This window comes from Daphnia pulicaria, chromosome 7 (assembly GCF_021234035.1).
Source record: "Daphnia pulicaria isolate SC F1-1A chromosome 7, SC_F0-13Bv2, whole genome shotgun sequence".
Classification (NCBI taxonomy): domain Eukaryota; kingdom Metazoa; phylum Arthropoda; class Branchiopoda; order Diplostraca; family Daphniidae; genus Daphnia; species Daphnia pulicaria.
The window spans coordinates 14751869-14775108 of record NC_060919.1 but is presented as its reverse complement, the minus strand read 5'-3'; the positions used below and the strand labels follow the sequence as shown (position 1 = coordinate 14775108).

At 41.4% G+C, this 23240-nt stretch overlaps 7 protein-coding genes across 9 annotated transcripts; 2 read left to right on the top strand and 5 right to left on the bottom strand.

Annotated features, from left to right (window-relative positions):
- Window positions 1-135: 135 nt before the first annotated feature.
- Window positions 136-1222, bottom strand: LOC124350764. Its single transcript, XM_046801595.1, has 2 exons — window positions 693-1222; window positions 136-612 (listed from the first exon to the last, which is right to left on the bottom strand). The coding sequence occupies exons 1-2, from the start codon at window positions 968-970 to the stop codon at window positions 210-212; spliced, it is 681 nt and encodes a 226-aa protein (XP_046657551.1). The 5' UTR covers window positions 971-1222; the 3' UTR covers window positions 136-209.
- Window positions 1223-1527: 305 nt separating this feature from the next.
- Window positions 1528-3087, bottom strand: LOC124350748. The gene is made up of 3 exons (XM_046801575.1): window positions 2738-3087; window positions 2236-2646; window positions 1528-2162 (listed from the first exon to the last, which is right to left on the bottom strand). The coding sequence occupies exons 2-3, from the start codon at window positions 2511-2513 to the stop codon at window positions 1700-1702; spliced, it is 741 nt and encodes a 246-aa protein (XP_046657531.1). The 5' UTR covers window positions 2514-2646; window positions 2738-3087; the 3' UTR covers window positions 1528-1699.
- Window positions 3088-3419: 332 nt separating this feature from the next.
- Window positions 3420-13038, bottom strand: LOC124350526 (zinc finger SWIM domain-containing protein 8 homolog). Its single transcript, XM_046801253.1, has 14 exons — window positions 12604-13038; window positions 12090-12406; window positions 10647-10895; window positions 10263-10444; window positions 10030-10203; window positions 9825-9961; window positions 9524-9719; window positions 7868-9461; window positions 7577-7806; window positions 6398-7514; window positions 5214-6332; window positions 4964-5150; window positions 4741-4890; window positions 3420-4667 (listed from the first exon to the last, which is right to left on the bottom strand). Exons 2-14 carry the CDS (start codon window positions 12280-12282, stop codon window positions 4601-4603), a joined length of 5595 nt encoding a protein of 1864 aa, XP_046657209.1. The 5' UTR covers window positions 12283-12406; window positions 12604-13038; the 3' UTR covers window positions 3420-4600.
- A 441-nt stretch (window positions 13039-13479) lies between these two features.
- LOC124350814 (40S ribosomal protein S14a) lies at window positions 13480-14730 on the top strand. 2 transcript variants are annotated; one of them, XM_046801643.1, is made up of 4 exons: window positions 13480-13581; window positions 13807-13979; window positions 14047-14134; window positions 14367-14730. In XM_046801643.1, exons 2-4 carry the CDS (start codon window positions 13831-13833, stop codon window positions 14583-14585), a joined length of 456 nt encoding a protein of 151 aa, XP_046657599.1. In that variant the 5' UTR covers window positions 13480-13581; window positions 13807-13830; the 3' UTR covers window positions 14586-14730. The 2 variants fall into 2 exon arrangements, with proteins under 2 accessions (XP_046657599.1, XP_046657600.1); XM_046801644.1 differs by having other exon boundaries at window positions 13523-13649.
- A 190-nt stretch (window positions 14731-14920) lies between these two features.
- Window positions 14921-16745, top strand: LOC124350765 (eukaryotic translation initiation factor 4E-like). 2 transcript variants are annotated; one of them, XM_046801596.1, is made up of 4 exons: window positions 14921-14984; window positions 15259-15452; window positions 15523-15700; window positions 15767-16745. In XM_046801596.1, the coding sequence occupies exons 1-4, from the start codon at window positions 14952-14954 to the stop codon at window positions 16019-16021; spliced, it is 660 nt and encodes a 219-aa protein (XP_046657552.1). In that variant the 5' UTR covers window positions 14921-14951; the 3' UTR covers window positions 16022-16745. The 2 variants fall into 2 exon arrangements, with proteins under 2 accessions (XP_046657552.1, XP_046657553.1); XM_046801597.1 differs by lacking the exon at window positions 14921-14984 and adding an exon at window positions 14991-15136.
- Window positions 16746-16905: 160 nt separating this feature from the next.
- LOC124350620 (glutamate receptor ionotropic, NMDA 3B-like) lies at window positions 16906-20953 on the bottom strand. The gene is made up of 11 exons (XM_046801408.1): window positions 20592-20953; window positions 20439-20502; window positions 19431-19558; window positions 19229-19338; window positions 19078-19162; window positions 18857-19015; window positions 18614-18794; window positions 18338-18555; window positions 18152-18274; window positions 17910-18061; window positions 16906-17816 (listed from the first exon to the last, which is right to left on the bottom strand). The coding sequence occupies exons 2-11, from the start codon at window positions 20482-20484 to the stop codon at window positions 17456-17458; spliced, it is 1563 nt and encodes a 520-aa protein (XP_046657364.1). The 5' UTR covers window positions 20485-20502; window positions 20592-20953; the 3' UTR covers window positions 16906-17455.
- A 135-nt stretch (window positions 20954-21088) lies between these two features.
- On the bottom strand, window positions 21089-23146 carry LOC124350637 (RGG repeats nuclear RNA binding protein B-like). The gene is made up of 8 exons (XM_046801428.1): window positions 23010-23146; window positions 22307-22945; window positions 22122-22240; window positions 21893-22066; window positions 21709-21822; window positions 21461-21641; window positions 21260-21401; window positions 21089-21199 (listed from the first exon to the last, which is right to left on the bottom strand). Exons 1-8 carry the CDS (start codon window positions 23031-23033, stop codon window positions 21168-21170), a joined length of 1425 nt encoding a protein of 474 aa, XP_046657384.1. The 5' UTR covers window positions 23034-23146; the 3' UTR covers window positions 21089-21167.
- Between the last annotated feature and the right edge of the window lie 94 nt (window positions 23147-23240).

The window sequence follows — 23240 nt, the reverse complement described above, 5'->3', positions numbered from 1 at the left end:
ATTTTAAAACAAAACTCACAGCAGATTTGAAGTAAAAATGCAAGTAAAAAGTAAAAATACGACAGCAAGAACTATTTTTACGCTATAACCTAATGCGAAGATAAAAGTTAGATAGAACTTCCCACATAATTGTCAACTCATAACCATACAGCGATTCAAGTGGAATATTGTTGGCTGCGATGTTCAGAGGAATTATTGGAATAAGATAATCAAACATTTAAGTTAGGTTTAAACAACTTAATAGCCATAGTGGTGGCTTTGACAGTCACTGGGATGGACGGTTTAGGACAGGCAAGAATAGGAAATCCTGCTGGTGTACAACCTGCTACAGTCAAAGTGGTAAAACCAGATGATAAAGTCTTGGTTAGCGTGAAAGTGGCAGTTAGCGTCGTTGTTTCCTGCACAGTTAGGCCCAAACAGAAAAGGAGTTGACTCAAGTTGACGGTAGAGTTGCCACAATCACCAACAGGAATTTGATTATTCCTGCCTTTAACAGCCAATTGGCGGAAAATGTTGACGGAGGTGCGATACGAGTCGTCTTCAAACGAACTGAGAATCGCATTCGAGTCGAGAAACGATCTCAAAGTCAAAGGAGCTATGGTAGGCTCAATCCTGCAGTCAATCGACAAAAATGTAAATTTAGTAACTTGGACAAAAAGAGCAGTTAAGCCAATTATATTAATGTCTTTTACCCCATAACTACTGATGGTGCAAATTCCTCCTCATTAAATTGAATAATTTGCTGTTTCTCTTCTACTCCACGTTTTCGCCGACATTGGGTAACATTTTTACCGGCAGTGATGAAACAGGGCGTGGGCTTGGTCAAAGTCATCGTTGATGTTGCCAAAGTGAAAGAAGTAACACCGGAAAAGAGAGGGCCGAAGATACTGAATGCTTGCGCTGAGCACACAGACGACTGCAAGGCAACAACGGCCAGCAAAACTAATATTTTAGGCATAACAAAATGCATTTTGAAATAGTACTAAATAAGTTTGACTGAATAAAGCGACTGAATTGTAAAGAGTCTGAAGATACAATATGTTCATTCGAACCTTCCACTTTCTTTTTATACCGTTTCCGATATGATTCGCCATTATTTGTAAAATCACTTTGTTTGATGCTCATCAGCGTACTTGGCCATTCACTGATGAAGAAATCTTGTTTCTTTCATCGTTCAAAAGTGCGGTACAAGCCACACACATTAATCATTCCTAAATTAATTTTTTGCAATACTACGTTGACCTCCTTAAAAAATCGCATTAATCATGAACAGTATAGTTACTTATGAAATAAGAAATTTGATGACATTTGTTGGAATATGGACTGTGACATATGAAGGCCACAGTATAGAACGGCAAATTACGTATGCATATTTGATTTAGTAAGTCAATTGTGAAGAAATTGATGACTTCAATTCATTGCTGCAATTATTTGTTTTACGTGAGTAGTATATTGATCTAATTGATTGATGGCTAGATATAGCTCACAACCTGGTATGAAATCTAAAAAACCACTTTTTGTAAAGGAGTTTGTCAGCCCATTGCCAAAATAAATAAAAATTTTACATTAAACCAATGATGTAAACAAATAAGTTTCATAATAGCAAAAATAGAAAATCCTTCCAAACCAAATTCATCAGCAAAATTGCTTCAACCAAGAAAAGTCGCCTCGACTTAATGGAAACTCAATTCCGTGTCTCCTACACGGATTGATTTACATTTTTGAATCGACGGATCATTCTCGCAGTTTCTGTGCCCACAGCCGTAATCCCAGTTGTTGCTGTCGTTGTTGTTGTGGTCGGTGTAGTAGGAGGAATGCTGGTATTATCAGTTGGGCAAGAAAGAACGGGGAAACCTGCCGGAGTGCATCCAGCCACGGTCATGGTAGTAAAACCGGATGATAAAGTCTTGGTTATTGTGAAAGTGGCAGTTAGGGTCGTTGTTTCCTGGACGGTCAAACCCAAACAGGAGAGAAGTTGACTCAAGTTAACGATCGTCATGCCGCAATCGCCGATCGGAATCCGATTATTCCTGCCTTTAACAGCCAATTGGCGGAAAATGTTGACAGAAGTATGAAACGAGTCGTCGTCAAACGAACTGGCGATCACGTTACTGGAATCGGCAAGGGATCTGAAATTCAAGGGAGCTGCGGTAGGCTCGATCCTGCAGTAAAACATAAAACAATGTAATTTAGTAACTTAAAAAATAAAAGAGCAGTTCCTAATAATGTCTTTACCCCATAACTGCTGATGATGCAAATTCCTCCTCATCAAATTGAATAATTTCGGGTTTCTCTTCAATTCCACGTTTTCGGCGACATGCAGTGACGTTGCCGCCGGAAGTGATGAAGCAAGGTGTTGGTTTGGTGAGAGTAAATGTTGATGTTACCATCGTAAAAGAAGTCACACCGGAAAAGAGGGGGCCGAAGATACTGAATTCCTGGGCTGAGCAGGTAGACGATTGCAAGGCAACAACGGCCAACAGGACCAACAATTTAGACATGGTAAAGTACATTACTGACAAATTAAAAGGACTGTAGGAATTAAACGACTTAACACTCAATGTCTGTGTAGAACACTGTGTTCAGTAGAAGTTTGGGACTCTTCTTTTATACTGCAGCCACATTCGTTCATCCTCCCATGGCTTCCTGTAAAAATAATTTGGTTAATTAGAAGTAGAACTTTGAATTAGATTCTCATTGCCGTGTTTTTTAATAATTAACGCTGATGAAATCCTACCTTGCTATACTGCGACAAAAGTGTTGAATTTTCCCAGGTATCACGCTGGCCGCTGAAGCAATATTATCACGATATTGAAACCCGATATATTGCTCCATCAATCTAGTGCTATATCGTCACGGATACTGAGAGGCTCCCATCGTGTAGTAAGGGGATACAAGTAAGAGATACCAGATGCAGTTCTTCTCCAAGAAATGGAAACAGCACTCTTTGTTCCCATTGAAGATTTATGTTGTCACGAAAAACGGATGAGTGACTTAGCTGACCGTAAGCTCGTGGGTGGTTCACAAGGTCCGTTCCATGGGTTGCAGCACCTAACAGATATTACATTGAAATTAAATTAAATCGTTCCAGATATCCTCTGTTCTCTATTGAAAAACAAAACAGTTGCGAAATTCTCCACACAAAATGTGTTAAAGAGACATGGCTCGAAATTCAATCCTAGTCTTAATTAAAGGTGACATCGAAATGGGTCCATGTTCAATAGATTTACAAGGACTTTTCCGTATTGTTATGAAATAAAAATACCACCTACATTGTACTTACATAATGAAGTGGGCTCCCACAATGATGTTCAGGATACTTGCACTAGAATCTACCTAATGACGTAATGATAATTTTGAAGCAAACTGTATATTTATTATCGATAACTTTGACAAGTTGATAAATAACAGACATCCAGTTCTCCCAATCTCATCTATTATTTCATCCATGTGACAACTTCAAAGAAACATTTCATTTAAATTTGTTGCGCAAATAGAACATTTTTTTTTTCTCTCGCGAAAGTTGAAGAAACGAAAAGAGATGAAAGGGAAAGAAGAGATGGAAAGAAGGTAAAGGTTAAGATAAAAAAATAAAATAAACAAGAGAACATTGAATTCCCGACGGATCGGGTATCGATGTTCCAATATTGAACTGACGCCCTAGAGTAGATAGAAGTTACCTTAAAAGCGACATTCCCAAGTTTTCTTTTCTTCTTTACACAGGAAAAAGGAGAAAAAGTTTAACAGTAAAGACACGAAGTTACATTTAGAAACAGTCAAGAAAAAAGGAGCAAATTTCTTTGCAAATATTCATACATGTTTGCGACGGTTGACATCAACGAATTTTAAGTTAATAAAACAAATCGTTATTGAGCCAGTTTGGTAAACCTGTTCCTTTAGTCTTGAGTTATTGTTTTCTTTTTTCTCTTTCTGAATTTTCAATTAAAAACTTACCCGGCGTATTTTCTTGTTTTCTTATAAAAGTCTTTTCTGTATCGAGTGTCTTCCATTTTATAAGAATTTGATCGAAACCGAGAAACTGATCTGCCAATTTACCGATGCAAATTGAGAATCGGGGGGGGGGGGGGGGGGAGAATAAATGGGGTGAAAAAAAAAATGTTCAGACAACCAGATTCCGTTAGTGGAAGCTCCCTGAGAAGAGTTGTCTGCCTGTAAACTATATTTATATGGACTATGGAACTTTGAAAATAAAAAGAAAATTAACAAACGGAAAACAATAGTTTTCAGTTGGGAGAAAAAATTTTCAATTTTTAAAGTTTCATCTGTTTTAATGTGTGTGTTTTTCATCTAAAAATCGCAGCAAGTCTAGTTTAAAAAAAGGAAAAAAAAAGAGAATAAACTATCGATACGCCATCGATCGTTTTGCAACAAGAGCGAAGCAAGTCAAATTTTCCATCGGATTCGGGTAAAGTGGGAGACGGTAGGGGGAAATGGAGATTTTTAAACGAGCGAGGTAATCTAAACGATACGACGGATGACAATGAACTATTTACAACTTCAAGTAGAGAAGAAAGAGAAGGGTTTGAGGGGGATGGGGGAAGGTATGTTAGCTAAAATTAGTCCTATCGTTGACTTCTTGTCAAACGGCTGGTTGACGAATGATGGCCATTAAACGACCCCATAAGTCTTTCGTGCAGGATTTCGACCTTTTAAAAGAAAATAATTAAGTTAAGAGATCTCAACGAATAACAAGAAAAATTAACAAAGATAATGGTTTACTTTTGAATGGATTGCAGAAATTCATTAAACTGCATCGGTCCCGTTGGTATGAGATGGAAAGCCGTCCTGGCCGTTTGAATTATCGTTAGAAAGTCGTCGTAGTCGGTAGGATTGAGGTGATACAACTTGTGGTTGATGCACTGAATGTACCTACATAATAAGCCATTGCATTAAATACCAAAAACTAAATAATAAAAATCATTATAAAAATATTAATGTATACATTTGATGACACTTTTGAATAAGAGGCGTCAAAACTCGCGAGCGTAAGTGTTGCATGTAAGGATTGGGTGGTGTTGCTCCAGTGTAGGCGAAAAAATGGGCCGCTTCGACAGCAATCTCATGAAGAACAAACGGACTAACGACACTGTTGACCGTCACGACGCAAAACTGCTGCAGATAATCCGTTCCTATTATGATTGAAATTGGAATTAATCGACTGTTTCTAAGTTATATGTCGGTAAAAAGTTTACCAAGTTTCTTGGCTACAGAGAGAAGCCATTTGACATCTTCGCCGTAGGGTGGATTACGAGAGTAGCGAGCCTGCGGGCGATCATCATGAGCCCTTCTGCCTAGTGTTTCCAGGGCTACAATACCAACTCGGTAGGCCGCCAAGAGAAAATGCAGCTGTGTCGGAGTCAGAGCCTGATTGGGCAACGATCCGGCTGCTGTTGGGGGAGATCGGACCGAGTTGACTTGTGATTGCTGGACAAACAGAGGTGGTGCTTGATGCGTCGTACTGTTGGGCGTGTGAATGAGCGGCTGTAACGTAACCTGACAGCCGGGAGGAGGTAAAGGAGGTGGAGGACGGTTATTCGTCCCTTGAGCTGGCCCAACAGACATCGGCATTAAGGGAGAAGGACCTGGAGGAGGATTGGGAGGTGCGGATGTGGTTCCCATTGGCATAGGGCACGTCACAGATGGAAAGTACTGTAGACCGGGTATAGGGGGAGCGTATGAAAATGTAGCATTGGGGGTCGCACCACCAGCTCCATTCGGTGCAAGAAAATTGACCGGAACTCCCGGGATCTGAGCAGGTGGGTTCGGTCCAGGTGCAGTGCCAGAAAGGAAACTGTAAGCTAAAGGAAAGGGAACAATCGACGTCATGGCGTATGGCACCGGAACACCGACTCCGGCCATATTGGCTTGAGGTTGCTGCATAGAGCAAGGTGGCACGTGGAGCGGAATTGGTGGTGGAGGTTGTTCGATGCTGGGCAAGACCCTAGCTCCTCGACGGGCACTCGGCATGCGCTGCTCGTACAACTCGTGCCAGCAACGAGCCACTCGGAAGAGAACTTCAGGGTAGACTCCACCTCCTTTGGCGGCGCTTTCGACGGCCAGACATGCGCGTTCCAGCATTTCGCTGCTCTGTTCTTTGCACTGCAAAATAGCTCGTTGAATCTCATTGGGATTGAGAGCGTGAGCGTGTGGTAAACAAGACAGGGCCAGCTCGGCAGCTGCCCTCACCATATTCGCCTCATGACCACGGGATGCACGATCGGCTATACTAGCCACTTCTGGAGGAGTCAAATGACCTTCCCAAGTGCTAATCAAAAACCATAGGGCCTGTGAACCAATCTCCATCGCTTGGCCTAATAAAACAGCAATTAAGGATCAGTAAAAATTAATAAAAAAAGAAATCAGTAATAAATTTTACCTGTTATCCAGGAAACGTGAGAAGAATATGTGCGACTCAGCCATTTAGCGCTAACACAATTGTGAAGACCCAAGGCATAGAGACCGATCTGGAAGGCGCACATCTGAAGAGCCCGGATGGGACCACGAGGATTCTGAGAGTTGATGGGCTGCGTGAAAAGTGATGTACTACTATTTCCTCCGGCTTTCAGTAAAACTGTTTTTGCTAATTCAAACATGAAATGAGCAGAAGCTTCGGATGGTTGATTGGGGACCGAAGGATACAATCGCTTGTTTTTAAAGCGATTTATTTTGCCCCCACAAGGACCCATGACTCCAGTGCTATTTCTCGAAAATGACGCTCCGCCACTGACAGGGCAACCCATTTCTGGTATGGATGCTTGCTGTTGAGGATGTCGACCGCTTAAGTTTGAGGGGATCGATGAACTCATAGAGCCTCCCATACCTGATCCGTCAGATAGGGAAGACGAAACTCCAGCACAGTTTTGAGGGGGAGGGTGGTTCATGGGACCTCGAGATCCAAAGCTATCCGATCCTGATGATTTACCTGAACCCGAGCTACCGGAATCCGAGCCGGGACCAGGTTGTCGTTGAGATCGGTGAGCTAGACTTCGATTTCGAACGACATTCATCATCTGACGATGACTAATTGCAGCCTCGTTTCCATAAGCTGTTTCGCCATTATTCGACTCCAGCCGAGCACCATGTCCAGCTTGCCATTGGGCATAATCTTCTTCCCATGAAGGGCTTTGTTCACGCGCCAAGTTTGATGCTGCTGTAGCGCCCCCACTTGTCTGTGAAGGACCAGCTCCATGTGCAGATGAATTCGAATCGAGAGAAATGGCAATCATCCCAGCTTCAATCCCTTCACGGCGTTGGCGCATCTGTCGATTGCTGGAACACGTTTGTCCCATGGGCGTGGGATTGTTGGTATAGAAACTGCTCAGTAGCGGTGCCTTGTAGAGTGGATGAACTTGACGATCCAGCAACTTCTCCATGATTTTGGCCAGTTTGTCTGCATCATCCTTGTAATGCACCAGCAACATGACGGCGAGATCGCCTCGTTGGCGCCGAGTTCCTTCGCACAACAGGGGGTGATCCGCTTCCGAAACATTTGCCTGTTGAAAATTAATATGCGTTAGTTATAATGCTAGAAACAAGATTTATTTTTAATAATTACCTTTATTCCCAGGGCGGAAACAGCGGCTTCAAATCCTAAAGTCTCATCCGTCGGAAGTCGATGGGTAGAATAAAATGGCGCCCGGACTGGTTGTGTTCCAGATGCTGTAACCAGGGCTTCGAATATAAACGTGGCGAGCGAAAGTGGCAACAAAGCGTCGCCTCTCGACCTCAGTATGCCATCTCGTAACTGCTCAGCCTTTTCACGCAGAATCGACAGCTCTAGATGACCTGTAAAAAACCACCAATTATAATACGATCGAATGTCAACTTTGAAATGCAACACACTTACCTAGAGGAATTCGCTTCAAAAGAGTGACCAACTCGGACTCTTGATGTGCTAATTTTACTTCTAATGGCTTCGTAGTGGCCGGCGGTCGAGCCAATTCCAGTCCAAACATTCCGACCCTGAAAGCTAGGTGATAATAATCCGGATTCTCTGCCAAAACGGTGCAGAGAAAGGCGCACTTGGCTAGAGTCGCTGAAGCCAAACAGCTGATTTGGTGGCAAGCAGGATTTGTCTTCTTCTTCTTGCCATTCTTTGTGATAACTGGAGGCAATTCCACCAATAGATCGGGCGGGTTCGCCAATAGTTCTGTAGCCAGTTGAATCCCTAGTTCACAAGCTTCGGCACTGTGTCCATGGGCGTGAAGTCCTTCAGCCCTCGCAAAGAGAATCTCGAGGGGATCATCGAGTGGCTTTAACTCGCCAAATACTCCACCATTCCGGTTGGGAACCGTCACGACGCAAGGTTCTCGCGGTACAGCACCTTGAGCTGCTGGTAAGGCCATTGTTCGAAATTCTCGAGGACTGGCAGACAAGCTGGCCACGTCGTCAGTGTCTCGAGAAGATCCAGCTAGGAGTCCTGATCCAGATGGAAGTACTACTCCATTGTTACTGCTTCCTTCGAGTCGGGGATTCTTCAAACGGGCGTCGACTCCAGACCAGTCGGAATCGGCATCAAAATCTTCGGGTGAGGACTTTTCTTTATCGGTTGAAGTGCAACTATCCACCGCCAAGACTTCCGGTTCATTAGTGTCAGAACCCAGAGCCGGATCGTCGCTGTCTTGGCGGGTAAGATCCCGTAGACCAGAAGGCAATGCTGGTTCAAATGCTTCAACGGCTGGATCGCCTTCGTTCTCGCAGAAACCTTCGCTGCTAACGCTGCTACGATTTCCTGCTCGGTCCATTTCTCTTTCAGGTCGGACAAGAGGTGAAGCGGCGTGGAATCCACCAATTCTTTCCCTCTCGTGACGTATATCGTCCATGGCCTGGGCATAGTCGCCTTGCACTACTGCCCTTCTCTGGAGCATGTGTACTGGCAAATCGTTGGTAATGACGGCCGAAGAAGAATTGATTGGGCCGATGTCAAATCGACCGTGAGTCTCAGTGTGTCGAAAGCAGGTAAATGGGCAATGGTAGAGGCGGTGGCCTTGGGTGTAGGTCACACCAGGAACGGGGTAATCATCCCAGCTAAGGTAACAAGCTTCAACAGACGGTTTAAAGCCAGTAAAAACTTCAACTTCTGCTTTGAATGATTGGCTAGTTCTTCGGGGAGTAGACGGTCCAGCACCGTTTCCGGCTGCAACATGGGGTGCGCCATGAGTGGCATTGACCGTCAAGCCTTTGCTCTTTGTGACCTTGTCAATAACCTTAACGTGCCATTCGCTAAACTGTTGTCGAAGTAAATCGCGTTCTTCGCCAGAAAGGCCTGGATTGAGAGCAGCCAATCGCCACAGGATGACAACTTCGTCGCACAAGGACGAACAAGCGTGCTGAGATGCTTGAGATTGGCTTCCCAAGTTGCTGGCCTTGATCCCGCTACCGTATCCAGCAGCACTTCCATTATGTAACGCCACCTTGGTGTTGAACCACCACACCATAATCTAAAATCGAAGATAAATCAAATAAACGCAACCCATTCAATGCTGTCAAAAAGAATCCATACCTGTTCGCACGACATGATCTCTTCCGTCAAAACCTCCAAAAGTGGAACGGCATTGCGGTCGTGGCGTTTGAACATTTCGCGAACGATGGAAAGCAAGTTCCACATGCCTTCCGGCTCCCGACCCCTTAATGGGCGCAACAGGCTGCTCCATTCAGCCGCGGCGGGGGGTGCGGTTGAGCTCAAGTAATTCACATCGCTGATGTGTAAAAAAAAAGTATTAAAAACAACCGTTAAAAACGTCTAGAATGTCCAACGAAAAAGTTTTGGAAAAAAAAACTCTGCATCGATTTTTTTTTATTACCTGAATACCGTCGGTGACGGTACGCAAAATTTAATCAGAATTTTCCGAATATTCTCATGAAGTGTGTTCTCATCGAGGCACCATGACGTCTGTTCGCTGGCTGATGCACCCGCCGTAGGATCAGGCGCACCGCAAACCTTTGAAAATGCGCCAAAACTTTGTTTAATAAAGGGCCCCCCAGAAGGATAAACTCAATAGCACATACCGTATTGATGGCAGACGGTTGAGCTGATAGAAGTTCATCAAGGAGTCTCTGCGCGGTTGGTAGAATTTGTTGAGGTAATTCGCTAATAAGATACTGAGCGAACTTTTGCAGTTGGTCGCGCTGCAACCGACTCAGGGACTCGCTGACAGGAGCACGAAGGGTCACCAAATGAGACTAAGAAAACGGAAAATTAATTTCATACTCCTTACATTTTCCTTGTGTTGGAAAAATACCTGATGGATGCGATAAAGGCAGACAGCGACAACATGGGCGCACCAAAAAGCCCGCGAAGCGCAAGTGCAGTTGCATGAAGTAATACGCCTCCGATCAAACGTAACGGCCACATTAAAGGTATTCGATTTACCTTGGGCTGTCTGTTGGCTGGGACTAACAACCGAAGCGCTCAAATGAAAACCTGTCATGATTAAATAATAAGAATAAAAGAAAAAAGAGATTTAAATCACCACCAACCAAGTCCATAATGGAGAGGAGGAATCCGTTGATCATACATTGCCAACAACCCCTTTAATATTTGTTCCCCCCTTGGATGCTTCTAAAATTTCTTTTGATGATGGAAGGGAATTTAAAAGGATGTGGGGAGTAAAAGGGGGAGTTACCAATCTGAAGAGGTTCTTTGACGGCTCTGCTTTTGTAGAGATTCTCGCCCTTGTTGAACTCGTCAGCTGCACCGTTGGCCAAGCAGGAGTAAAGGCGAATGTCCTCTTCATTGTCCGGGAACGACCAGAAGGCGATGCGCAATTGGAGCGGTTCAGGAACGGGTTGCCAAGCTTGTTCAACTACTTCGAAGGCGATGTGGGCAGCAACGACACGAGAGCACAGCTCCGAAAGCGACAACACGCTGCCATCTGCAAATTAAGTTATAATCATCTATTTTGTTAAGATTATTCAATCATATTTGTGTGTGTGAAATGAAATAAGATTTCGGAGCACATCCTCTTCTTTCCATTGTTTGTCAGTGTGCTCTTGACCCCAAAAATCAGAAAGACGAGAAGGGGAAGACTGTGGATGAAAAGTAGAAAAAAGGGGAGCGAGATAATACTCTAGCTAAAGGGAGAAGAATATATTTATTCATAAAATAAAGAAAAGTAAGCAAAGGAGAGAAAAAAACACACGGCTCAACAGCTGAAAAACCTGTTTCCCCCCTCCACACACACACACACACAACATCTTCCTTTTACAAAACTTTTTTTCCTTCTTTCCTGCGGGCCATTTCGGGACCCTTATTCTCTCGTTTTTTCTTTTCTTTCGTCGTCGTTACCGCCTTCTTCGGGGCCTAGTGTTCCAGCACCGTATACCAAACAAACAAAAGATACTGATATCCGTGGACTGAAATGACTCGGCTTGTTTTATTATAAGGTATAAATGACTCGTGGGATTTCGACGCAATAGATTCTTCTTCTTTTCTTGCCAACTCTTCGTAATGGGTTTCAAGTTAGGTTGACCCAAGTATACTTTATTTCCTCCATCTCTAGTTTTCTCTTTCCAGCACACACACGGGGGGCCCTGAGGCACTGCTGTCAGGAAAGACTTTGTTGTGTGTTGTCTGGTCTGCGTCTAGACTCCCGCCTCGAATATAAGAGTTTGGCAGATAGCGAAAAAGAAAACACATATGCACACGATACTGACAAGCAGTATAAGGGCTTCTTTTTATTGGCCGTATTTTCACTCCATCATGCAATCAAAAATGCGCATACACTCACGCACGTTGGTCTACCTTTCCCCCAATTGGCTCTCTTCGGTGATGATCGATAACAGCCACAAAGCACTGTTGGTCACTGACCCCTTCTCCCGTTACGATGTTGACCCTGAGTTGACCTATTCGGTGGACCGAAACCCTCCCCCTCGCATATTAAAAATTTACAAAGAGTTGGAAAAACTTTTTGGTCACCATGAATACTGTACAAGATTGGAAAATCCATTTTCTAGAGTTATGGCTTTGTTGTGAATAACAAAGTCACTTGGCAACAGGAAGAACACGTCTTTGTGCTTAACCGATCACCCATAATAACAAATATATTAAAAGTAAAACTGAAACTCACCTTCAGCTCGTCTTTGATTGGAGGCCAAAAGTGGTGAATTGAGGGTTGTGGTGACAATCAAGGGTTTCTTCCATCCTCTCCAGTTATTGCATAGAGATTCAGGCTCGCTGCCCCAGCTACAAAGAGAATCTTCTTCAAAACGGTCTGAGTCATCAAATGACATGCGGTCTCCTTCCTCCATCCACTCCAACATTGCTGGCTGGTGAATCCGGTCAGGCAAGTCCTCAATCAACACCAATTTCAGTTTAACATCCTCCTGTCAGACGTAGACTTTCTGCTAGGACCCTGGCCAACTTTCTGGTTAGATCCCATCCAACCTACGACCAAACAAAGAAAGCACATCTAGTTAGTAAAAGTTGAAACCCAGTTTACACACACACACACAAGTCCAACAAAACATAAAAGTTGAAACCCTATTCCCCCATGTGGGCAAAATGTGGCGGCCATACGTATATGGGGAGCCCAAACAAAGGAAGGCACACGGGGGTAGCTCGAATTCGAGTCAGAATCTCACCTGTGGGATTGTCCAAAAAAACAAGAGCACTAGGAGAAACTCGATCGAAATATCCTCACACCAATATTCCGTGAATCCAATATATAATAGACGAATTATGTGATAGGGGTTAATTTCTACACCCCCGTGGATTCACGATCGACAAGAACACTTTTCAGCAGGGCAAAGCCAGTCCCTACTAACGACAGAGAGAAAGATGGGTAGTCTGCCCACAGAAGAACAGAGACGACGGGGGAGAGAGAGAAAGATGCACCCACAAGCAGAACCCCCAGTTAGAAATGAACAGAGAATCGACAGTGTGTACTACTAACACTGTAAAATAAAGGAAAAAAAAACTCCCACCCCTCCGTCTGAACCAACCCCTTCAAAAACCCTACAAACCAGAGCTCTTTCCCCTGAAACGCTATTCGTTCCCAAACACACACACACACACACTGAAAAAGACTGCACTATTGTTTGGTTCCTTTTCCCCCCCTTACTTCTCCGTTTTTTTTTTTATTTCAATCAAGTGAGCCACTCAACGCCATCTGGCGGTCGCATTCAATATTTTCATTGTCCGTTCGTTTCTATTTAAAAATAAATGAATAAACCAAACTGATTAATTGCTTTAACTTATTTTCAATGACTAAAGTTGCTTTTCAAATTTTTAAATATATAATACATCCTGGATTAGGTCGTCAAAGTTAAAACTGCTTTTTATGTGAAATTTTCGTTTTGTTTTGAACCCAAAACAAAACTATAAACAGCATCATACTATCATTCAAAAAAATAAATTTCATTTACAATCAAAGTTTAAGTGTGTAGATGTAGTAATTAACCCTTAAAAGTATTATTAAAATTGCATTTTGATTTGACTGAGTTCACTGTTCACTCGAAACCCGCTGGTGGCGCTCCCACTCCCCCGAAAGAAGCTTTTGACAGGCCAAATCTGGCATCCTTGTAGTCTTTCGGTCTTCGCCATCTCATAGAGAAATAAAGGTTAAATTTCTTTCTCTTTTGTAAAATTGTCATCCATTCGAATCTACGAAACTTAGGGCGCATCCGCTGTTAGTAAATCTAACTATTTGCAGTTCATGTTTTCCTTTAATTTGTAAATCAAACCGTACATTTGGGGGTTTATTTTTACCGGGTTTTGTTGCACTGGTCTTGTTTACTGAGAAGAGGAAGTGTGTGATACTCATTTTGGTGTGTTTTTTTTTACAGGCAGAATCACCATACTTGTGAATCATGGCTCCCCGTAAAGGAAAAGTTCAGAAAGAGGAAGCCGTCGTTACTTTGGGACCCCAAGTACGTGAAGGAGAGACCGTTTTCGGAGTTGCTCACATCTTCGCATCCTTCAACGACACTTTTGTCCATGTTACCGACTTGTCTGGAAGGTAAGACGAACAAACCATTTCCATAGCTTAAATTCACAAGTCTGTACAATCTTTTCTTATTCTGCAGGGAAACCCTTGCCCGTGTTACTGGTGGTATGAAGGTGAAGGCTGATCGTGATGAAGCTTCTCCCTATGCTGCTATGTTGGCTGCTCAGGTATGTTTTGCGCTCACATTTTTTGTTACTGAATAGCTGCGTTAGCCTTTACCATAACATGTTGATTGAAAAATTGACATGGATGGTATTGGCTTTGTTTTTAGAATGTAAAATCTCAATATGGCATTGGTTATTCCCAATATATCATTCCTTGGAATCAATAAATTTTATCCCTTAATGTTTGTATGTATAAATAATTCTTTACTAAACATGACAATTTTGGAATTACCAGGATGTTGCTGAAAAGTGCAAACTGTTGGGCATAACTGCTCTGCACATCAAGCTTCGCGCAACCGGCGGTAACAGGACCAAGACTCCAGGACCCGGTGCCCAGTCAGCTCTCCGTGCTTTGGCCCGTGCGGGTATGAAGATCGGCCGAATTGAAGATGTTACACCTATCCCTTCGGACTCTACTCGCAGGAAGGGTGGTCGTCGCGGTCGCCGTTTGTAGAAAAAATCCTCCACACGGCCGCTCGAAACGTTCCCCACATTTCTTTTCATCTGTATACACATGTGGAGAATTGACTATTTGGGCCATGTCTCCTTGTTTTGACGTTTCGTTTGAAAGAAATACAATGGAATGTTCATGTGGCAAATTACTTTTTCGCTTTCATTTCATGACCACATTAATTAATAAATTAAATAAATGAAACATGTGAAAAATAACACATTCCGGGATCAACCGTTTGTTCGATGATGTTTTCCTCGTCGTGTCGTCGACGATGGCAGAGGGCAGAGGATGGGAATTGGGATATGCATGCGGAATAATACGTAGTTTAAAAGATTTGGCAACGTTGTGCCATTAGAATGTTAAAAAATGGCCGCCGATATGGAAGAGACTACTCAAACGGTGAGATTCTGTTACTGATTTTTAGTCATTACGCTGGTATCGTTCGATCACAAATAAGCTCTATTCGCATTTTAATACCTTGATTTCCGTACTTTAAATTGAGACATAATTGTAATCGAGTATTCTCCTCGTGAACAGTTCAACAAATGCCGGTAGGGACTGTTGAGTTGTAGTCTTGGACATGCTCTCATTCATTTTTCGCTCTACTTAAAACTTGACAACCTCGTTAATAGTAATTGAAGAGAATTAAGATTTAATTTGACTTCATTTGCAGGAACAAAGCCAACCTTCAGTTGTCACTCAAAGTGTGGGTGAGACAGAGGAAACTTGTGTGGACTCAGACATGTTGATCAAACACCCCCTTCAAAATCAGTGGACTTTGTGGTTCTTCAAACCAGACAGAGCCAAGGGATGGGAAGAGAACCAGCGTGAAGTCATTCACTTTGATACCATTGAAGACTTTTGGTCGTAAGTACCTACATTATTGCTCAGTGACTTGTCCTTCCATTCTAATAATTCCATACGATTATCTGTTTAGCACGCACAATCACATCAAATCAGCTAGTGAGCTCTCTGCAGGCTGTGATTACTCATTGTTCAAAGCTGGAATCAAGCCCATGTGGGAGGACCCTAGAAATAACAACGGTGGCCGGTGGCTCATCAGTTTGGACAAGAAACAGAGATCTTCTGAATTGGACAACTATTGGCTTGAAGTGGTGAGTTGCATTTATTTTACAGTCCATGCAAATTTTCCTTGATTCACATTTACGTTATGTCTCAAGATACTGTGTCTGATTGGTGAGGCATTTGAGGAATCCAGTGAAGACATTTGTGGAGCTGTGGTCAACATTCGGCCAAAGGGAGACAAACTAAGTGTTTGGACAGCAGACTGCACTAACCGTGATGGCATAATGAAAATTGGCCAGAAACTTAAAGAGAGGCTTGGCATTCAAGTGAAGGGATCTATTGTTTATGAGGCTCACAATGATAGCATGAAAAAGTCTGGATCTGTTGCTAAGTTCAGATACACTGTTTAACACTGGTTTCACTAGTAACAGAATTTACTGTCACTATATTCAGCAATGTTGGTTGAGGTTTGAATTTCATACACAGTCAAGATGCTCCCCTATGCCTTGAAACAATATCCTGTTACTGTAAAAAAAAGAACGATTATTCTCCAGGCTGTGGGCAAAAGTAAAACAAAACTGTCCTTTTTGATTGCATTTAGAAAGGGCCACTAAAAAAAGATTTTTTTTTTTTTCTTCTCACTCTTGTTTTAAACGAAGCTATCGAATTATGATTAAGAATTTGGTGAGCATGTTTCCTCCTGTGTCTCATCTGTTTGGGAATATTTATTCGAGAAGGGTTATTTTTTTTTCTTTTGTATGCGGCGGAGAACGCCTAGTATCCAGTTTTTCTTCTTTGATTTTTCCTGCTGGTGTACTAATGATTCCCGAAAAAATTGTTTGTCGTTTTCTTGTGGTGAGGTGATGTTCACAGCGTATGTATGATTTTGTGTTTTTTTCTTATTGCTCTTTTCTCTTATGACCAATTTAACCTAGCATTCGTTCACCACCAACCAGCCCTTTCAGTTAGCTATGAACTAGCAAAACTTCACGCGTCCACTGTGACGAAACCACTCCTCCATCAATCTTTGTTTAGTTTTTTTTATCCTCTCAACTTGTCTGTTGATTGTAACCCTTACTAGTTCTCTCGTTTCTTTGGTTTCTCGTCACTGCAATACATTATTGCATTTGGAAATTTGTTTGAGTAGTCGCTTTTTTAATTATTATTGGTATTTGAGTTATATTCCAACCGTCAATTTGGAAACTATTGTGCCAACCAGAAAATGGACAGAAAACAAATTCGATTATTTCGTTAGATAGGAACATCTTCAATAAAAAACACATTTGCAAATAAATAATTTGAGAAACACACATTTATTATATAGCCTGATAAGGGAGATGTTAAGATAAGGACCAGGATATGGGGGTTTATGCACCAAGTACTTAAACATTCATTTGCAGGTAAGCTGTGAGTAGATATCAGTGTTTACAATCAAATTGACGGTAAATAATACCGAATTTATATGAGGTGACGGCATGTATTGGTATGCAACAACTGTGCTGGGACCAGAAGCGATAGAATCCTGTTTAAATTCATTACCCCTTTGGAGTACTAGAATAATTACTAGAAAGTATTTAGGGATTAGCCTACTTAATAACTGCACAAAATAAAATCTACAGGACAAAAAAGAAAATGCTCTTTTAAAATACGAAATGATAAAGAAGTATACTTCTATAATAGCTTAAGAGAATAACAATAAGAAATAATAAAACAACAAACAAACAAAAAACTTCAAAATCGTTAGAAAAGTTGCCTAAATTTCGAATCGTTCTCCAAATAAAATGCCATCCAAATTTGAGTAGCGTCTCCAGATGTTACATATCTGTCTGCGGTTATGGTAAAATTCAGATTTTGTCTTTTGCCTGGATTATTGTCGACCCCTCGGCCTGATCTTGAATTGATAAATCTTGATGTTGTCCGACTTTAATTTCCAATTCCAAGCAGTCCGTGGACGATTTCTGATGTTTGGAAAGTTTAAAATAAACATTTTCGCCGATGAAGCAAATTAAAGAAAGAAAATAGCCGATTATCAAGACGTAAAATGCGCCAGAGAAGTTCTTCAAAGTGATCTTTGTCAAATTATTGGTTATCTTGCGCTGCTGCCTATTACGGGCCTCGTTCAAACAATAAGTGACGTTTCTTCGTTTTTGCAGTTCCCTTTCGGTCCACATCTCAATCAGTCCGGCTTGATGCAACTCCATGAACCTGAGCCAATAGAATTCGATAATTAGTTTCTTGCCTTCTCATCTGCAAAGCTAATAGGCTTTTTGTGGGATCAAGAATGAATATATTCTGTACCCTTTGGTGAACGAACTCGTGTAGGGACTCTTTTTGGGCAGTGCCCAACCCAACGATCCGGGAACCGATTCCGGTTTCCTGGCTAATGCGAGATTGCATTTTCCAGTGGTCTTGTAATCCTCATCGATGGCGTTGAGAATTACTTCAAGACCCTATTTTTAATGCATATAACTAGTCCTGATCTCAATTCAAAATCTAGCTGGATTCAATCTTGGGTTTTTAATTGATTAAAATATATTTACATTTAGGTAAGTGTAAGATCCAGACTTCACGAGTTCAATGCATTCAGTAAACGACACACAACGGGATTTCGACTGAGATCGCATTTTATCGCCCAGTTGTTTGTAGAGTCCATCTGCCGCAGCCTGGATTAATTTACAAAAAAGGTTCAATAATTAGTTCAATTATTTCCTTTCGATTTCAGTTACCGAAACGACGATATCTACAGCAAGCCCTTTGTCAACAACAAGTTTGACGTTTGAGTCTGCAGCAAGGTTTTCGAGTGAATCAACCAGCAGTTCAGCGTTTGAGCCCAAGACGTAAGACGTCAAGAGACTGCTGTAGGAACAAACAAGAACCAAGGCGCCCAAACACCAAGAACCCGCAACAAAATAAACGGCAATTCGCATTCCAGGAAAGTATCCTCCTGCGAACATAAAATGTTTGATAAATGTGATTAACACGGCAGAAACAAATCAACCTACCTTGGTTTATGATAATTCGGAAAATCTCAAAGAATACTCGACCAGCAGTCTGTGGAATACGACGGATCCTTCCGTCGACCGATTGTTCCATGGCAACATTCTCCATACAGTTTATCGGACGAATGAAAAAGTAGATTGCGATGGTCGTTATGGGCATTGCAATCAATATTGCGATCCAAACCTATTTTCCAATATCAAATAGTTTTCTTTTAATTAATTGATTACATGTAGTCTTTTTGTTACCAATAACTGGAAAGGTTTCGCAACGGCAGCTACATTGTCCAAAGGCTCTGGCATAGGAATTAGAAGAGCACCAGATGTGTACATGAATCCGCTAGCAAATTCCATAGTGTTGGATCGTTTAGGCGTCGTCACTATGGGTCCAATGATTACGTCGCATTTCTGAAACGAACGGAAATCAAATTGAAAATTGAATAAAGACCTTAAATGTGAAAGTAGTGTACTCCGTTTGCAATATAGTAAGCGAGGCCTAGCAGAGTTTCATTTTGCCTTTCTATAAGACTATCGTTTACTTGCAGAACCGAGTATCTGTTGACCAAAACAAAGTGGATGATTAATTGATAACGGTAAAAGAAAAACATGAAAACGGCTTACGTAAAATTAAAGCGTTGCGACAAAACTTTGATAGTCTCGGCTGTTACACCTTTCATTTCAGTGATATAGCCGGAACTGTTTCTCACCACGTAAAGGTGAACCAATGTTACCTTAAAAGATGATTTTTTTTTGTTTTTTAAGTGTTTAGCATGTTTCATAAAAGTTAAGACAAAGATTAATGAAATGTTAATAATAATAATACCTGCGTCCCGACGACCAAATGCTGTCCATTAAGCGCATTCAAATCGCTTGAAATGAACCTTACCAAACTAAAGCAGAACAGCATCCAGATTCCCACTCCTTTCATTGCGGGAATGCACTTCAAGTCTTCTGTAATTACGAGTTAGTTAGCGTAAATAAAATCTTGCATGCGGCATAGTTTCTAGAAAATACGTTACATTAATAGTTTCAGAATTTTGCATCAATTCCTGTTATCCAAGAAAAACTTAAACATCCGTAATTGCCTGGGATATAAAGATAACTTTTGTCTACTGAAGTTAAAATGGAACTGAGGCAGATGTTTTCGTTTGTTCTCTCACGAAACACCGAATAGGACTGAGCGATATGCTAAGAAAAATCGTAGGTTATTTGGATAAGTTTATCGGGTAAGAGCGTACCTGGCCGTTCAATGCTGGTCATTGCAATATCGAATAAATGACGCGGGCAATGAAGCTCAGCAATTGAGTTATTCAAACGTATAGCTTTCTTTTTTGTTCTACATGCAAATGGAATACGCATAACAATGTATTAGCCTAAACAGATCGGAAAATGTTGAGAGCGGAGAAAGGACATTTCGCATTCAATGCATACATGTTGAGTTTGGCTACAACATCTAGTCCGTCTACTTGCGCATCGATGTTCCATTATTTACCCGGGTTAAATTATTCCATTATACTGTACTACATTCTGAATAACCTTGCACAATTGAAGCGTGTTTTTCCCAGGAATTTTTAGTACAATCCTAACGTTATCGATGTATTTATAGTAAAGTAGGCAATGAACACTAAATGTACCGTATAATGAAGCAAACCTAACTACGACGCAAATAATAAATTTCAGGGGGTTCCATTCGTTATGTAGATTGAGAGATTAAATGGAAATCGTTGCATTGGTGGGTAAATATTTCGGAGACAAAATAAATGATGAAAACTTATTAATGGAGGCCAGCCTGAATGTGGTTATCTGTTAATGGTAATTGAAATTGACTTACTACTTATGACGGCGCTCATGGAATCTGACTTTGGTCGTATCACCATTCTGACGAGACGAATGATCTTCAGTAATAAATACACCACTAATTAATCCGATTAACAGATATTTGATTGATTAACTTCTAGAAATAACAGTAAATAAATTCAAATACTTGCGCTCCAACGATCAGGTGTCTCCAATTAAGCTAAGCGTCGAAATCGCTTGAGGTTAGTCTTCCATGAACAAACGAAATTAGCATCACGATTCTCTCATCTCGAAACTGTTTTGTTTTTATTTTTTCACTGACGGATTAAATCAAATCAAGATCACCTAACCATGAACGTCGTTGAGTAACTTCCCAGTACAGTTTAGCTTTCACCTTACAGCTTAACAGGGAAAGTTTTTAACGATACTGAATACAGTCCTTAGTTCGCAGAGGAACCACCGCTAAGAGACTAAACCAACTTTTGAATAATTGAAAAGTATCGAGAATTTACTCGAACTGCAAAGCCTAAGTTGGTTTTATAAAGTTTTAAGCTGTGAATGTGTTTTCTTCAACAAAAACAATACGCTACCGTTTCTCTTTCAGTTGAAATCACGTACTATTTGTAGGGCAATACAAAATCAGTTAGAAATATAAAAAAAAAATTAAAATACATACAAATTTCGTCGTTTGACCAAAATAAAAGATGAGCTTTTATTTCTTTAAGAATTAAAGCATACGTGAGAAATGTTCCATTGTCAAAATTTAATCACTTTCGTCAAGTTCTTCATCGGCACCTACAAATAAATAATCTAGAACTATTTAAACTCCAGGCAAACTATTATTTTACGAAATACCTTCATCGTTCTCGTCCTCTTCCTCATCATCACCGTCGTCACCAGCTTCTTCTTCATCATCATCATCTTCGTCCTCTTCTTCTTCTTCGCTACTTTCCTCTTCTTGTCCGACATCTACCTTCCTCTTTTTACTCGGGGGTTCCTGCAAATACAATGAACTGAAACACACAACTCAGAAACATTTGGATAAGAGTAACTTACGACTTTGGTGCCCTTTGCGGACTCTTCAACCGGTTCGGGTTCTGGCTCCCCTAACTTGGGATTGTCGTGTAAGAATTCTGCGTGAGCAGGGAAAACGTATACTTTCTTTCCCGCAATTTTCAAATTTTTGCACTTTAAAATCTCGGCGACCCTTTCGGTGTTCAACCGAATGGCAGCGTGACTAAATTTTTAAAAAAATAATTTTTGACCGGGTTTTTTAAGAATATAAAGAATAAAACTATATTTACCAATATTTAGAAGCGGGGAAGGTTTTGTCGTAAAGATAATATGAAACAGCCTCGGGGAACTGATCGGAAATATCTTTTATAGTGGCATCTTTAGGAACATCTCGTAACACGACCCTAAAAAAATTTAATGACGTTAATAACTACTTTGAGCTTATCGTTTAGACAAGTGGCAGATAAAACTCACGTGTCTTGCAGGATATTGGTAGTGGGTGAAATTCCGGGTTTTGTTGATGAACTAGTTGCTGTATTGCCTGCAAATACATCCACTTGTCTTAAACCAGTTTTACGAATGAGGTTTTTTAACCTCTCTGCTGCAGACTTTGCTTCTTCAGGACTAGCAAACTCCACCTTGCAACAGCTTTCATTAAAATGCATTAGGATCTTGAGTTTGATATAAACAGTGGGTTGAATACCTGCTATCCTTCAAAGGAAGGACTTCTAGAATTTTGCTGTCAAGTTGTTTGACAGCATCTTCATCATGGGCCTTGTCAAATCTCAAGAATAATCTGCAGTTATCTGAGGAATTAGAACCCTACACGGTGAAACAGGAAAAAAGTTACATGACACAACATAAGAAGTGTCAAAGAATTACACTCACCTGTCTTTTGAATGATTTCAATCCCATAAGATTAGTAGATTTCACATTTTTATGGGCATCAAGAAACAACTTGGCAGTTTCAAGCGATTCTAGATCTCTGAACAACATGATTCTTTCTTTTTCTTTTTTGTTGGGTGGTGGATTGAGTGAATGAAATCCTTTTAACTTTTCGAGTTCATAGATATCTGGGCCATCTTTGAAGGTAATGTAGAGTGAAAGACCATCTTTAATTTCGGAACCCTTATTTTCCTGGACTTCCTCTTTCTTTTCAATTGGCTTTGTCTTGGTTTGATGGGCTTGTACTGGACGTCCTCCTCCTCTTCCACGATTTCCACGTGATGATCCTCCTCTTCCCCGGCTGCCCTGTGATGGTCCTCCTCTGCCCCTGCCACCTCTTGGTGGGCCTCTTCCACGACCACCTTGAAAAGTTCTTTTGCCACGATTGCCCTCACCTGATCCTACTTGACTATCACCACCACCTTCACTTCGGTCTCTACGATCTCCACCATTAAAATTTCCTCTCCCTCGGCTTCCACCTCGAGAACCTCCACGATCGCCTCTTCCTCGGCTTCCACCTCGAGATCCACCACGATCACCGCCACCTCTTCCACGGCCTCGGCCACGTGAAGTAACTACGTCCTAGAAGATTTCAAAGAATAAGTTAGCGATGACGATTTGGAAATAGAAATGCTTGTGAACTTACTTTGAACTTATCAAATTTATTCATTTCATATTATTTAAATCACTCGATATTTAGACAATCAAGACTAATCAAACTGATACCCGACACTGTTTACAGATTCTCACGTGTTCAAATCCTGAGAAGCAGACGACTCTGGAATAACTTAATTGTTCACTACCAGATGGCCAAACTTGGCAACTATTTCAAATTGTCTAAAAACAAACGAACGACAATTAGGCCTACACAGCCCTA